This window comes from Struthio camelus, chromosome 3, assembly GCF_040807025.1.
Source record: "Struthio camelus isolate bStrCam1 chromosome 3, bStrCam1.hap1, whole genome shotgun sequence".
NCBI lineage: Eukaryota > Metazoa > Chordata > Aves > Struthioniformes > Struthionidae > Struthio > Struthio camelus.
Genome location: NC_090944.1, coordinates 92,188,998 through 92,204,886, shown reverse-complemented (window position 1 = coordinate 92,204,886; position 15,889 = coordinate 92,188,998). Strand labels below are relative to the sequence as shown.

The 15,889-nt window shown below is 41.8% G+C and overlaps 1 protein-coding gene across 7 annotated transcripts in view; it reads right to left on the bottom strand.

Annotated features, from left to right (window-relative positions):
* Positions 1–15,889, bottom strand: part of TRIM67 (tripartite motif containing 67) — a 38,937-nt gene that overhangs the window by 993 nt on the left and 22,055 nt on the right. For 2 of the 7 annotated variants that reach the window (XM_068939072.1, XM_068939073.1), the window contains exons 6-10: positions 15,643–15,788; positions 12,877–13,015; positions 11,029–11,332; positions 4,737–4,899; positions 39–3,175 (exon numbers count right to left, since the gene is read on the bottom strand). In XM_068939072.1, the coding sequence (XP_068795173.1) occupies positions 3,110–3,175; positions 4,737–4,899; positions 11,029–11,332; positions 12,877–13,015; positions 15,643–15,788 (818 nt within the window). In that variant the 3' untranslated portion in view covers positions 39–3,109. Of the gene's footprint in view, positions 1–38; positions 3,176–4,736; positions 4,900–11,028; positions 11,333–12,876; positions 13,016–15,642; positions 15,801–15,889 lie in introns of those variants that run through there. The other 5 variants (XR_011140305.1, XM_068939070.1, XR_011140306.1 and 2 more) reach the window with 5 other exon arrangements.

Here is a 15,889-nt window from a genome sequence, read left to right as displayed (position 1 = left end):
TGCGTGGAGCAATTGGTCTCCTAACATAATTCTAACTACTTAAGCATTTATTACTGTTAACGAGACTGCCAAAATGCACCCAGCTGAAGTCATAGAGAAACTGCACTCTCTTGGGGTAACTTGGTATACTGCTGTGGACTGAATCCAAGTCCTTAAATGTGTACACAACCAACACATGCGCCCACTTTGTTTAGACCTAGGCTAAATCGGTATTACTAATGCAGGATGCCTACTTCTACCTGCCTTCCTTTTATCTGCTTTTCCACTACATTGAAAGGAGACTGTAACGGTAGCTAGTCTCTACCCTATTTTTGTGACTGCTAGAATGTGTAGAGAATAACAAATGAGCTTCCCTGCGTATCTGAAGCATGTTCCTATCTACTGTCCATATTTCTATTAGCACTTAGTAACCTGTATCACTCGCTGCGCTTTCCCAAAGGTACAACACTCTAGGAACTGATACCAAAGCAACTATGAAAACCAAAACCAAGTACCACAAACACTTCTGAAGCACTTCTAAAACCCATTCAGAATTAATTTTAAACATCTGGCAATGGCTGAAGATTGGAAAGTTTTAAGTTCATTTGAATTTTCTTCAGAGAAGTTGGGAGTAAAGACAAAGGTTCAGTCCTTTTACCCAAGACAAACAATACTCCTTTGCTTTTAATACTAAAAGTGGAAGTGGAGTGCCTTCTGGTATTAAAATTATCACAGGATGTTTCCCAATATAAAAAAACTACACGCAATTTATGTACAGTATACCCATACGCTGCTCTGACAGGCAATACTCAAAGCCAATGCTATGATTACAACTTTTATGTTTGTAAAAGACAGTTTTACAATGAGCACACTCAAGAGGAAATTCAGGGTCCAGTAGCATTCTAGCTGAGGTAGGTTAAAACAGACCCACTGAATTAGAAAATCCTGCACAAGTTCATATGGTATCAAATAAAATCAAAAATTAAAACACAGTTGGTCTCTGCTGTTAAGAAATCAAGATGAGTGTAGCATAGTTATTCCAGTGTCTAAAAGTTTACTAGTACAATCCATTTCAGACTTTGAAGAAAGTACAGTTGCTTTCCCACTTAAGCATTTAAGTTATTTTTTCCTTGTTGTTGGCTTTCTTTCCTATGTCAGTCTTGACATCATTGAAGGTGCATTGCTGTTCTGTAGGAGAGGTGGGCTATAAATGATTAGTTAGTTACAGGTAACCTGATCACAGACTACTTTTGGTTTGCGCAACAGTCTGTGACTATTTCATTCTGGGTGGCCTTCTTTTTTGATTCCCTCTCCCCACAATGGCTGAGAGGTGGGATGACACCAGTGAGGATCCTGGCTGCTCTGTCACAGTGAAGCCTTGCCATCACTCAGCACTACCTGAGTGATGTGCTCAAGCTAGAGACAAAAGTGCACCTGCAGCAACGGCCAGCAGGCTGTTCCAGGAGAGGCCTGGGCTGTTTGTCCTGTGGCAGTGGTTTAAGCAAGGCAGGAAGCTTGATTTTGGTTAGAATATTTGTTTTCAGGTTTAATAGTTACTTGTCTAAAAGCACAGGCATGTGTGTGCATACATATGCTTGGAGAGGAAAAGGTATATAAGCAGTAGGATTAGGAAAAAGGAAATAGTACATCAATAGCATGTAAGGGTCTATGATTTTCCTGCTCGACAGCACCACACTTGAGTAGGATTAGACTGGCTAAATCCTAGATATTGTGGACTCTTGCAGCCTCCTGCATCTTGCTTGTACACATTACCGCTGTACACACATGCTCTCACATGTTAATTCGGTTCAGAAGAACAGACACACACAAACAAATCGATGTGTTTTCTGAGAGTAGCATGCAGGTGAAAGTGCCATGGTGATGGGAAGTTCCATGCCAATCAGACTCAAGTTGTCATGGCCAGCACCTGAAACGGTTTCTCATTTTCACCAGAGATGCAAGACACAACCAAGACTCACAAAAGATTTATGTCCCAGTCCAGAAAAATTCGAAAGAATGCATTTAACATTAAGCCTATGAGTCTCTCTTGCTCAAATGCTTCACTAGGAGCAAAACATTATTTAGCTCACCCTAATCTAATAGAAAATTAAGGCTTTTGATCTTGAAGCTACATCGGAACTACAGCTGCCTGGGATCTATCAGGATCAAGGCTAGGAAGCAGCATTCCTCTACATGGAATACTTTGTACCGTATTTAAAGAAATCTTTTATCAATTCAATTCAAAGGCCTCTTCCCTTTTCAAAAGATTCGCTGATAACCACAATCAGACCTTCCATTTGTGACAGTGTCTACAATCATATTTAAATGAGAAACACTAAAATACATTGAGAATACTTTTCTATTTCTTGTATGTGAATTCTGCACATCCCATGGTGCTAGCTAAAATAAGCAAAACTATGAAAGTATTTGGAGAGCAATCTTTTTCTTATTGAAGATAAGTGCAAGTTCTGCCACGGAACTTCTAGGGGAACGTAATCGATAGATTAATACAGTTTAGCACCAGAAGGGGTAATTATGGCCATTTGAGCTCCTCAATATAACGAACAAAGGAATCTTGCCCAGAAATTCTTTCACTGACCTTGCAGCTTCCACTTCAGCTGTCAAAACATATGTTGTCTTGATTAAGGACTTCAGGTGGCAAAAGAATCCCGTTCACCCCCGGTAAATTGTTCCAACAGCTGTTCACTCCCCAGTCTTAGTCTTACACATTTTTCCTGCATTCCTAATATCTTGTTGAGCACAAATCCAGCCAGGAGAGAAAAAATACACTCATTTTACCTTTCACCTCTCTATATATGTATATATATGCACGCGCACACACACACACACATATATATATAAAAATATACACCCTTGTATGCAATGCAGTGTAGATATTTTCAGGTACCCATTTGTAATCAAGCGCCACTTCTGGGACTATGCTTAGTATGGCTATTAAACTAAAAATGGTGTGGGCTAGCTGTAACCAGCAGCTTACTCAGCGAGCAACACACTGTATAATATTTTAAGTTAGGGAAGAGAATGCTTTTTTACTGACTTACTGAAAAGTGCCAAATCACACTGAGAGAGCTTACAGAATCCAGCGTATGTTCAGGCAGCAGGGGCTTCATTAGTTGCTGGGCAACTTTGGCTGTTTTACACATTGTGGCACCTCCAGTCCTGTGCGTAGAGTCACCTGCACAAAGAAGAAGCAACACTTAGAAACAAAGTGAGAATTGGGACAACCCCAGCAGAAAGCATCTGTGAAGGTTAAGAGCAAGTAAATGACAGGGGAAGGGCTGTGGCACTTCAGATCCGGGCTCAAGTCATCAGAAACATTTATGGAGATGCTACTGAGCCCCTGAATCAACAGCTACCCCTTCCCCTCTCTCTCTTCAATAGCCCATGGTCTAGAAACCAAGTGCCTTCATCTACTTCCAAATCTAGCCACCGGTTGCAAGTCTCCATTAGTGCTGCTTGCTAGCCACAAGGTGGATGGCATCTTTGTATGAAGGACTACGAGTAATTCAAGAAAGGGATCACACAGTGAAGCCCACGTATTCAATACAAGAAAATCCTGTTGTCTTTGCTGTCCTGGCAGGACAGAATACGGTGCATTTTAGTGCTTCTGCTATAACCTGACATCTCCATGAGGCCATGGTTCCCAATATAGACGTGCAAGAGTACCACTTCATAGCAAACATACACTTAAACTAAGATTTTTCCCCTACCCCTTCTCTGCCACTCTCTGCGTAACCTCTGTGGTGGTTAAAAAAAAATGTAAGCCATGTACTTACAGGTAACCAAAGGAATATAGGTAGTTAAAATTTGAGGTGGGGGGTGAGCAAAAAATCTGTGTTGAAAATAGCAGTGAGATGCCCAGAGAAGTACCTGTGTCTTCCGTGTTCATGCATTAAATAATGCCGTGAGAACTTCCTGAAGTATTTGGATGCTACCAGTAACTGACGCTAAATATTCATATAATAATAATGCCATGTGAAGTTTCTGATTTTGGTCTGTCTGCATGTTTTAAATGATGACTATTTCTTCCACTCCTGGCTGCATTGGTCCTGCTTGACCTAAGCTGACCTCCTTCAGTCCTCAGGCTCCTGGATGTCTCTGTAGGTAGAGGCCCTGGTTCCCCCTCACGCTGAGTCCTATTTCTAGCTATATGTGGTGATCTTGAAGTAAAAACACATTATATTTAAAGAGGGCTCCTCCAAAGGGAGATCCTCTTGAGAACAGAGAGCAATCTCCAGACTTCATGAAGAACAAGAATGGTATGTTTAAATGGGTCTTCTCTGTGGGATTGATTTTCTCACCTACATTGTCCTTGCTCTGTTTACCACTGTGCTGCTGACATTTCTCTCTTTCCAATGTTAGTCATCACCAAACATGAAATCTAAGAGTATTTAGGATACTCATACTTTTTAGTCAATCTGGCAGAGGAAGCATTAGCACTTTGCTGCTTTCTAAGTGGAGAGTTGCAGCAACGTGAGTATAGAAATTAATGTGTGTGTATATGTACTTTTTCTTGTTTTTACAGCATTATTCCTCACAACTCGGAGGCGAGACAGAATGTTAAATACAGTTTTCAAAAAAGTGTTAGTAGCCCAGATGTGCATCTGGGAAGGATGAGCTCATATCCATAGTGACTGCCTACAAATGATATTATCAGGCACAGCAGTAGCGGTGAGTTAGCATACGTTCTCCTTTAGATGAGCAAGATAAGTCAAACTGAGCTACAGAAGACTTACCTGGACATTTCGATTGAGGCTTAATGCAGGCATGAAGACACCCTCAACATTTTCAAATGCTGGAGGCCCTTGCTGCTGCCCATTTATGTAAAAGGTCAGGTTGTGCTTGTTCAGATCCAAGAGCACACCAACAGTGGCACCTTTAGAAACTCCCCCTTCGGTCCTAAGAAATATAAAATGAGCACCTTGTTGGTTTAATGAAGGCAGAGTGCTACACTGCAGCTGCTCTCTCCATGACAAAGCAGCCTTACTAAAGCAAAGGAAAAATGGAGCAACACAGTGAAATGATTATTCCCACAGTATTTGGCAATGGCTAAACCACAGCTTTTTCTGAAGTACAGGCACCACATTCATCAGAGCTTAACTAGGGTATTTGAAAGAGAAATTAGGTCCATCTCATCTCCAGTTGCTAGCTAAGAGCTGAAAATGATGTCCAAAACTAACAGATCCCATAGGCTGACTACAGATGGGCAGATATGCAGATGATTTCAGCGCTAAGCAAGCAGGACAGGAGTCTGGAAACACGGCTCCTCAGAATGTCCCTGCGAGAGTGGAGTGATGCCCTGCAGAGAATGAAAAAGCAGACAGCTTGTTTCCCAGGCATTCATTCTTAAGTCATATTTCTGCTAACAGCCCCAGACTCAGACTGCCTGTTTGAAGTACTCATCTTGAAATTCCCTAAAAAGACCTAATTTTTCAGAGGCCACAGAGCCAGCACAGGTGTACCAGATACTGGTTTAGGGGAGGAAGGGAAGGTGGGACTGGCTAGAGGTAAGTGTAGCTCCATGACTGACAAGGTATCCAGTTGTTGGACTGAGAGTTGTTTCAAGTGTTGGGGCGCTATTGTTAATCTTAGTCATAATTGGTTGTGTCAGGAGCAGCTGCTGAGAGCTACCACTGTATCAGAGCTTGCCATGACACATTCAGCCAGCTATTACATGCATGAATAATTTGACATTAATGCACGTTCCTTTGGGGGTTAGTCAAACCTAGCATTTAAAAAGCACTGAGCAAGAAATTTGCTAGATACGCAGATTGGCCACAGGCTCTGGTACTTTGCAAATATCGTGGGGGCTCTGCAGCGGAATTACAACCTGACATGATTTGTTCAGGGTAAATTAGATTTTAAATAATTTGCAGAAGGAGAGGAAGCAACCCTCTTTTGTCCTATGCCCTCTCCTGAGGCACACATAATTCACAAGATAAATGCAATTTTAACACAACATTTATCAGAATGGGTAGGAATAGATCAAAACATCAAAAAAAAAAAAAAAAACGGGGAAAAAAATCAAAATCCTCTCAGGAATATAGTGTATAGTAAGGAATTTTCATCTTGTCCACTAGGTGGCACAAACTGGTTTCCTTTAGACTAATTTACGTGCCACATGCCGTGTCCTCCGAGGTTAAAGACAGTTTTACCTGTGAAGGTGAGGAATGTAGTATTCTGACTTCTGCATTTCAAGCTCTTCAAAGACTAACAATATGGCTGCGAATCATGAATTTGGCCCTCAGATCTGTTAGATTTAAGCCTGTACAGTTCTGAGGTCCCTTTTATTTGCTTTCTAGTACCATAAGCATGAATAGGTTTGCCTTTGAGCTCTTCTCCAAAACCATAAAGCGTATTATTTTTCAACAGAAGTTGAGATGCTTACCTAACCTCAGCATCCGTTTTAGTTTGTTTTTATTAAAAACACTCAATAATATCATAAAACTCATGATGATATTGTGGGAAGTGGCAGTTTTACGATCTAGAGCCATTTATAAATGGTTATGTTATTTTTTCCCTGTTTAGGAACAACCTTGATTGTAGTTCCCCAGGCTTTATATCCTGCCGTGTTTTAAGACAGATTTTATGGCATCTTTTTAAATGACATTGATTCTCTCGGGGAACAAAAACGGCTTACTTTGCCTTTTTGAGGTTATTATGCTCTTTCCCATATAGTAAACTACTTCCTGAGGGCTAATTAGCTGTGTGCTAAACGATGACACTGGATGACGGTTCTTTGCAGCCGCCGGGGGGGAAGCCTGGCTCATTCTGCTTGCGGAGCCGAGCGGAGCTGAGCAGGCGGGACAGCATGACCCAGCTGAGGCCTCTCCAGGATCCCGAGGGGAGCACGGGCAGAGCAGAGGAACGGGGTCTCCTTCGCTTCTCTGCCGCAACTCTTGCAGGACTCAAGCAGGTAAATCTTCACCTCCACCTTGCCACAGTGAACAAGTTCTGACAGAGTACAGCCCGGGCAAAGGCACGGGGGTGATACTTGGCCACGCTGCCAGAGGGGAGGCTGGACCTTTCCTGAGGCTGAACAGCTGCTCTGCTTGGGCTTCCCATGAGTTCCCTGGGCTACATGAAGAGACTCAAAGTAATGCTCTCTCCTGACACACTTCTGTGGCAGTGCACAAAAGAACTGCTGCTTTACTGTAATGCATGTTTAAACTACTTAAAACAGTCACACTACAGGCTCATAATCTGCAGGCCATACAAAAGGAAAAATTTTTTGTTACAGTATTTCTTCAATAAATGCCTAGCATTTATTAAATGACAATCACTTTTTGCAGATATGCAGTACTCCTTCATCATTTCAAGTAAATCCCAATTCTCACACCTCTTTTCACACAGTCCTGCAAGTACTTATTTATTTCTGCGTATAACACTAGGTGCTGGGTGCTGACTGTGCACAAAGGCTGTGAGTAAGCCTGGAAGGTCTGAGGAATAATGAAGGAATTTGGCTACCATGAAAACTGACTGTTGCAGTGGAGTCTGTTATTTTAAGTATGCTTTCAGCAGCAGTTCAGAAAATTTGCAAAAGAGGATGGAATGCATTCACTTTATGAATAGAGAACAGCAAAAAGTTTCCCTATTATCAAAAAATAAATCTCAACAATTTATGAATACTGTTTAATAAACCAAAGAATTAGTTCAATTCCACATTAACCGTACTTTTCAGTCAATTATAATATTTTTGTTTGATCAATGCCTGCTCTAAAGACCTTTGAAGTCAGCAGAGACTCCTCCTGATTGCAGTGGGCTTTTAGATGACACTCCAAATTCTCTAGATTTTTTTACTTCTCCCACTGGACTGCTAATCACTGTATTTCAGTATAAAAGATTTTTGTGTGATTTCTGTCTCTTTCTTTATATAACCATGTCGTGGCTAGAATATCACCTATAGTACAAGGTACTCCTGCTTTTGGGAACTTTGCCAAGGAACAGATCCATTGCAATGAATGCTAGTTCCTCTAGGCAATGGGCATACATCTGTGGGGTGAATTCATAATTCCAAAAACAACAAGACTGAAAGGTACCTCCGTAATCTACATCCCTGCTCTAAAGCATATTCTTAACTGATGTTTGCCCAACCCATTCTTAAAGGTCTCCCTTGTTTTTGCTAGCCTTAGTTTCTTCTGTTCATGCCTATTCTTCTGGCAGTATAAAACTCAAGCCTAACCTGCCAGTTTTAAAGAATCTACATGAGTCCAGTTTCTCAAGCTAAGAGCCAAAAGAACAGGAAAGTACTCTCAGCTTGGCAGGTTCCATGACCAGGCCCTTTAAGCTCCATCTCTGCTCATCCTTGAAGCCGTTCATTTATGTATTGCCCTAGTTTATTCTCATAAAGATTCATAAGGATGCAATGATTACTATGAAATAGCCTCCATCACAATAACATCTGAGAGGCTAACAGCTGACGATATATCTTCTTTGGATGGTGATACTGTGCTGTCATGTACTCGTCTCCAGTGGGGAACAGTAAGCAGGCAGCAACAACTGTTTCCACAAGACTGCTACACCTGAGTTAACAAATTGACCTACTTGATTGTCACGGTTAAAAATATAACGCCTAGACCTAAATTCATTGAAGCGCATGCGGTTTCATGAGAATACGTGCCCTTCGTAAGTGCACTTCACTTGAAAGAACATTCCACTGGTCCCTCCATTTTTTGCACGTGCCTGTAAAAGCTCTGTGTTTGATTTAGTAAAAACTGGGAAACTGTCATCAGCAGAAACTACTTTGTCCTCCTGTTTAGGCAAAATGGTTGGAAATCTAAAGTGTTTCCATTGTTTGTGTTTCCCAGAAAAAATGCTTTTGCTTAGCTGTTGTGTTGCTTGCCTGAAGGACTATGCCTAGGACCAAATCCATAAAATAGGTTTCTGGGACAGTAGCACACAGAATGTTTGCCAGCATTTTTCCAGAAAACATAAGCTGTTTCACAGAGCATTAAAATGAATACAGCTTAACATTACTTCTGCCCTAAATCTAATCAAGATGTTAAAGGGACAGAGAACCTTTTCATAAATTTATCGTACTCATGTTATTTTACTCTATACTGATTTAGGACATGACCTAAGGCCTCTGGAGTCAGATAGCTTTGGATCCAGCTACAAAGTTCTTCCCCCTGTCTATAATGAACTGCAAGTCAAAATGACTATAAAAGTCAAAAACAGGAAGTTCCATCTGAACCTGAGAAAAAACTTCTTCACTGGGAGGGTGACAGAGCACTGGAACAGGTTGCCCAGAGAGGCTGTGGAGTCTCCTTCGCTGGAGATATTCAAAACCCGTCTGGACGTGATCCTGGGCAATATGCTCTAGAGGACCCTGCTTGAGCAGGGAGGTTGGACTAGATGATCTCCAGAAACGATTCTGTGCTTCTGTGATTCTGTAAAATATCCCAAACTACTTGTTTGTTGTTTCATGTTTATCACTTGTAATGCTGTTTAAGTAACAGAATAAAGAATGAGCTATAAATTGGAGCAATGAAAGACTGGCAGATGGCACCCACTGCCCCTGGAACCCTTTTGTTTTCAGAAGTATCTCACTGCTGCAGCTGCAGTATACCTACTTCAAATACAAATATGTTTTAGAGTATAAATGACTGTATTCAACAAGAGCCATTGCAATTAGCTTTAGGGCACAGCGAATGTTGGCATGAACTTATCTCTTTAAGGAGATAATACAAATATTCAAGCATTTTCAGAATCACTGCAAGCCTCTCTTTTAATCAGTTGGTATTACACAAAGAACATCTGAGCTAATGGGTGGGGAAGACCTGCTAGGGCAGTCAGTAGAAAACTAAATTGAATTTGATTCATGCTCTGCCACAGATCGGCTATATGTGCTTGGTCAGTCACTTTATCTGTACATCAATTTCCCATCATGATAGAACAGGCATACAAACACTTTGATCATTTTCCAAAATACGTATGGGACTTAGGATCCTATATCACACTCCTCAGCCGAGATCTTTTTAATGGTCTTGGTTCCCTTAGTACTCAGCTGACCTTCAGCTGGGGCCTGACTCTCTTGTGGGAAACTGACAGAGAGCAGTGCAGCTCTCTCTGCACTGCTGATACACCCCAGAGAGCTTCAAGTGAGGCTGAGTGTGTCTCCCTACACAGTGTAGCATCATGTCAAAGAAACCACAGCCAGCGCTAGGCAGAGTGCTACCGCGAGCGCTGAAAGCCGTGCAACCATGTCAGTATGATATTCACCCTGCTCTAATATGTATTGTCTCTATGTGATCCGGCCCTGGAGCTCCTGCTTTAGCCCCAGCTATAAGACCTCTTCCCACTATTCTGCCGCACGGAGCACATAGATCCACTGATCTCATGAGAGAAAGACAGTTTTGGTAATGACAGCTAAAGGGCATTCTCAAATCCTTCTTTTATAGATTGGCTGTACTTTTTGAGACACTTTCCAAAGCTCTTCAATACAATGGCTCAATTGGACAGAAGCTGTCACTTAGTCCTCAGCGGGAAAGATTCCCTTGTGTCCAAATCATGCTAGGTATAACCTATCGTGTTACATTTAATTAGCTTTCGGGACTGGTAAAAAAAAAAACCTATGTTTTTTTTAAGACAGGAAATCACCAGTGTGCTTGCCTAATTATTATGCAACCCTGCAGCCAAAAATCCTTCTAGAGAAGACAATCAATCACCTTTCCGCTCACACTCCTCCGGCAACGGAAGAGCAATCCAGCATCTCAGACTGTGTTGTGCCCTTGTCTACTGATACTGTGGGTGGGACACACAGTAACTGGCTTAAATCACAGCAGGGGAGATTTAGGCTAGATCTCAGGAGAAACCTGCTAACAGTGAGGATAAGAAACACCAACACAGAATGCTCTGGAAGATAATGATGTTGCTGTCACTGGTGAATTTTAAAAACAGTTGAGACAGACTGCTGTCATGAATAAAACAGGTATAATTAGTAGGGAGGTGGACTTCCTGAGATCCCTTCCTCTGCTGCAAAGTGGAAAAAACAATCAATAATAAGAAAGGTGCGCAGATAGTGCTTACCGATTAGTGTGAGAATTGCAATGCATAAACCAGCTGCGGTTGTTGTCAACGTACATGGCCCATGCTTTGTCGTCCTTGCCTAGCATCATGTCCTTGGCTACATTAATCCTGGCAATACCAAAAGCTGGATCTGGATGGTTATCATAGCGGTCCACATGCAGTTCCCAGTAATGCACTCCCTTGGAGAAGGCTGCTGTGCCGAGAACAACTCGGTCATCGTAACTACTGCAGGTGGCCGTCTGGTTGTCATTTGACAGCACTATGTCTCTGTGCGCTGAGGAGGGGTCAAAGCTGAACCATGCCACTGAGCAGGAAAAAAAAAAGAAAGGCAGCATTAGGGCAGAATGGACTGCGTTGAAGTGTCATCTGCTTTACTGCAATTAGGAGAATAAGACTCCACCTTCCTAAAGCCCCCATTGCACCTTTGGGTAACAAAGACAATCTTTCCTTGTTACTGTAGGCAGTTACACAAGATTGCTTTGCGCATGCACCCAGCTGCTTTTCAGCTCAGAAGTGACCGCTGGTTACTAAGAGAGGAAGGAACGAATGCTTCATACCATCTGCATAGCCTATGAAAATTTGAAAGATATTTTTCAGTTCGTTTAGCTTAAAGGTGCTGTGGAAGTGTAAATTACTCATGTGCCTTATATTATCTGTGCTTATCTCTTAGAATGCGAGCTTCTAAGAGCAGAGACTTTGTTCTCACACGGTAATAACAGGCACTGAGGAGACCAAGGCTTCTCCACAGTACAGAAACTGCTCCACAGGCTTCTCCACAGTACAGAAACTGCTCACATAAGTAAATTCAGGTTGCCTTTAATGGAAATGGAGTTCCAGTGTGTCCATGTTGGTTAGAACTGATTTCACTAGCTTATCAAAGGAAAAAAACAAAAACGAGAAAAAGCTCTTAAAGTATAAATATTTTATATTGGCCTATTTTGGCAATACAGCATAAAAGTAGAAGTGATTACTCCCAGCATGTGCTCCTGGATTCGTTACAATATCATTAACGAAGATGAACTTCTTGTAATGCTCTTACGGATGTCAAGTATAATTACACAGGAACATGCATGAATTCCCTTCCCTGTCTTACCAAACCTTACTGTGAAATTGCATCAGTACTGAAGAAAAACACAAGTGCCAAAGAGATGATGGAGAAGTGGAGACAGGGAGTGGCATACAGATATACTCAGTGTGTTGCATAACTGCTTCTTTACGCTAAAACAAATCAGAATCTTTAATTAAACCCGAAACCTCTACAACCAAATAAAATTGCATGATTTGAAACCTGAAGTGTTATTGACAACACAAAATCCCCAAAAGCCTAAAGAAATGGACTAGTTTAATTTTATAGTTAGTGAATTTAGAGCTGAATTGTTTCCCTGAGATGCTGCAGGTTTGATCTTCAGCCCTAGTGCACTACAACAGCCAACTGAATACACCAACAGCTGCTTTTAGGCATTGACTTCTGCGTATACACTTGGCAGAATAGATCACCTGTATGTGCATTAGATCCAATTAGCACTGGAAAAGTGTGCACACAGAAAGATGCATGCAGGTGGAGGGTCATGCTATGCAATCCTCTGGTTTATACAAAGAAGGGACAGCAGGGACAGCAGCAGCATAGCCCTGCCTTACTGCTCTGCCTTCTTCAGCTCTGACCCCCAGGTTCATGCTAGGAGGGGAGCTCAGTCTGTGCATGCCCAGTCCCTGACCCCTCCACTGAGCCGATCCAAAATCTCTATGCTTCTTAGTGCCAAATATATTAGTGGATATAATGGGAAGCAAGTATCCTGCCACTGAGGCCTGCAGCTTTTTATTTAGAAATGGTCAAAAAAGAAACCTCACCATCCGATGTCTGTAAAACAACTGTCTTGCTGTAAGGACCAACTCCTGATGAATTAAAAGCTTTGACTCTTGCATTATAGGTACTGTTGAAATGAAGGCCATCAATAGTACAGAGAGTCTCCTTGCCAACATATACTTCCTAAGCATTGCAAAAAAAAAAAAAAAAGAGAGCGAGAGAGAGAGAGAGCGAGAGAGAGAGAGAGGGGAACACAGTTTAACTATTTATTCACTATCACAGTGTTTCTATTATTTACCTCATGATCACACAGTAAGACTTTTAAATATAAACTACATGTAAAAAGCTTCTCATTGCTTCAGAGACTGTAGAGTTTATGCTCTTAAAACATGGACAACTACAGCAGAGGAGACATCAAGGAAAATCAGCAGTGGACAAAGTAAGATAAAGCTGGGAGGGTACATCAGTAAAGAGCAACACAGAAAAAATTTTGTACTGTTTTCCTAAACACCTACTCTGAAATACTATCTTGGACAGTAGTCCCAGGGTTTGACCCACCATGGCCATTCTTATATATATTAATGTAGGGCAAAACCAAAAAGTTTTTGTCAGGTGGAAGAATGAAAAACAAAGTAAGCATAGTTTTATTCTGTTAGAAAGGTTGTCTCATGCTCTCGTTAAAATATAATTTTGAAACTTGTAACTAAAGAGCTGAAAGAAGTCAAACTGCTGAAGATTAGGAACACATGCATCACATGATAAAACAGCGGCTAACGCAGAGACATCATAAATGTCTGAAATGATGTTTAAAAGAGCAAGCACTTGTATAATGTGAAATACTTCAGGAGGAAAATCTAAGCCTTTCCACCTCTGATTTCTCTGCTTCTGTGAAATCCGTTAACTAAAGAGTTTCTAAAGAGTTTAAGACTGTGACTAAGCAGACCACTTAAGCCCCAAATCAGTAAGACACTTAAGTATACGCCCAGGAGCAGTCCTGCCAATCTTTGCTATGAACCTATAGAGAATTATGTGATGAATAAGAAAGGGATTACTTAAGTTTACAACAGGGCATGTGTTTGGCCACGTGGCTACAGTGGCACTAGCTACAAGTAGCAAAGTTTTTTGGGCCCTGAGTTAGCCTATGATCTTTCATGGAGAGAGAGAAGAGTTTTAACAGAGCACTTTAATTTATCTCCATATTATAAAATATACAATCTCAGTGAAAAGTTGCATTTGTTAGACAACTCTCACATCTAGATCATAATCCTAGAGCTTTAAGGTCTGAGATGATTTCATGTCTTTTCAATACAAAATCTTGACACAAAAGCATTGGCAGTCCTGAAACCTTTGCCACATATAAAATGCCACACACAAATGGAACAAGATGCACCCTCACCTTGGATACGCACCAGCCTGAAATCTTGTTTATTCACAGGTATTTATTTAGATGTGAGTAACACTTGAAAAGGCTTATCCAAGACACTCAGATTCATAACACCTCATCCATAACATCTCATTCATAACACACCGATAACATGTTTACCTAGTAATAGTAACTGTATCAGCAGCTCTCAGCCGGTCATTCACAGAAATGCCTTTTCACCCTTTCAGTCGTGGAGGCCAGCCTCTTTAAACACAGGTGAAACAGTACTTGGACCAAGGAATCAAGGAGATGTTCCAAAAACCCAGTGCCCTCCGCAAAACACCTCTCTCTCTTCTAATGAGGGGCATCCAAATCTACCTTTATGTATCTACGGATGTAGCAGCTTGGCACAGGGAAGCAGTGGCCCAGATGGAACAATACCACGCCATTTTCAGCTTTAGAAGCCTTCAGGTACTAGAGACCTTAGGTTTCCAGTGAGAAGCCAGTTTGCAGCTCCTGAAGAAATGGCATCACATATTCTTGGCAAAAATTCCCATTTGTGAAGAGAGCTGCTGTACCTGCAACGACCTCCAAATGGTTTCAAGGCATTCTGCCCTAGGGAATGCATTGGGCTAGTCCGATCCTGAAGTAATAAAAGCATGAACAACAGCAGCAAGTCTGCCTCTGGAGGAAAGGCCACAGTTTCCAGCAGGACAGACATGGCTGGCTTAAAGCCAATTGAATTATTTCTATAATTTGTTATCAGCATGTGGGGGGAGGGGGCAAGAGCTTAGAGGTATCCCACATGTGCAAGCATGAGTAAGTAGTTGTGGCATATAAGGTCTGGCAGGACAGCAGTTGGGATACTTTCCCATACTTACCAACACCATCGCAGCCATGTCAGAGGAAAGCTTCTGTTAGCCTGGTCTCGCCCACACCCAGAGAAAAGAATTAAAATTTGATATTTTAATGCAGGATCCACTTTTTACTCAGAAAACCAGAACAATTTTAATTGCATTTCTTGACCAAGAAGCTCAGCTGTTGGAACGGGAATGCTAGAGTACGAGCTTCAAAGAAATTTCTGATTTGTGGAATGCAATACTTCCACCTCCTGTAGATAGTATGAATTTTCTCCTCTGGTATGCTCCATGTGGGTCACATATTAAATATGGTAGTGACCTGAAATTCCAACTCAACAAGGCCCTCTTTGCCAGAGCCTGAAGAAAAACTTCAATCAATCAGACTTCCTATCCAAGCCAGGGATTCCTCTGAAGAGCAGACTCTGCACCCAGGGCTTTCTAGATCTATGCAACAGAAGCAAGGACGCTTTGGCAAATTGTATCTATCTTCCCTACTTCCTATTCCCCCCCTCAGACAGACACAAATCCATATCCTGAGGAAACTTCAATACAAAGAAACACAAATAAATGCTGAATGAAATTCTCACTCGGAATTGGCCGCCATCTCCATCATCAAGTTCCAAGATATAACCCTCCACTGGGTTGTGGCTCAAAGGTGGCATCCTCCAGGCCAATGTCACACTGTTGTTTCGGGTGCAACACTTCTCCAGCTGCAGTAACGGGACGGGTGGCACTGTAATAGGAACTGAGTACAGATTAGTGTAACTCTGCCCTAACCCCTTCGTCTGTGCTGTGAGCAATATGACGACTGGTCACTTCCCTACTCGCACAGGG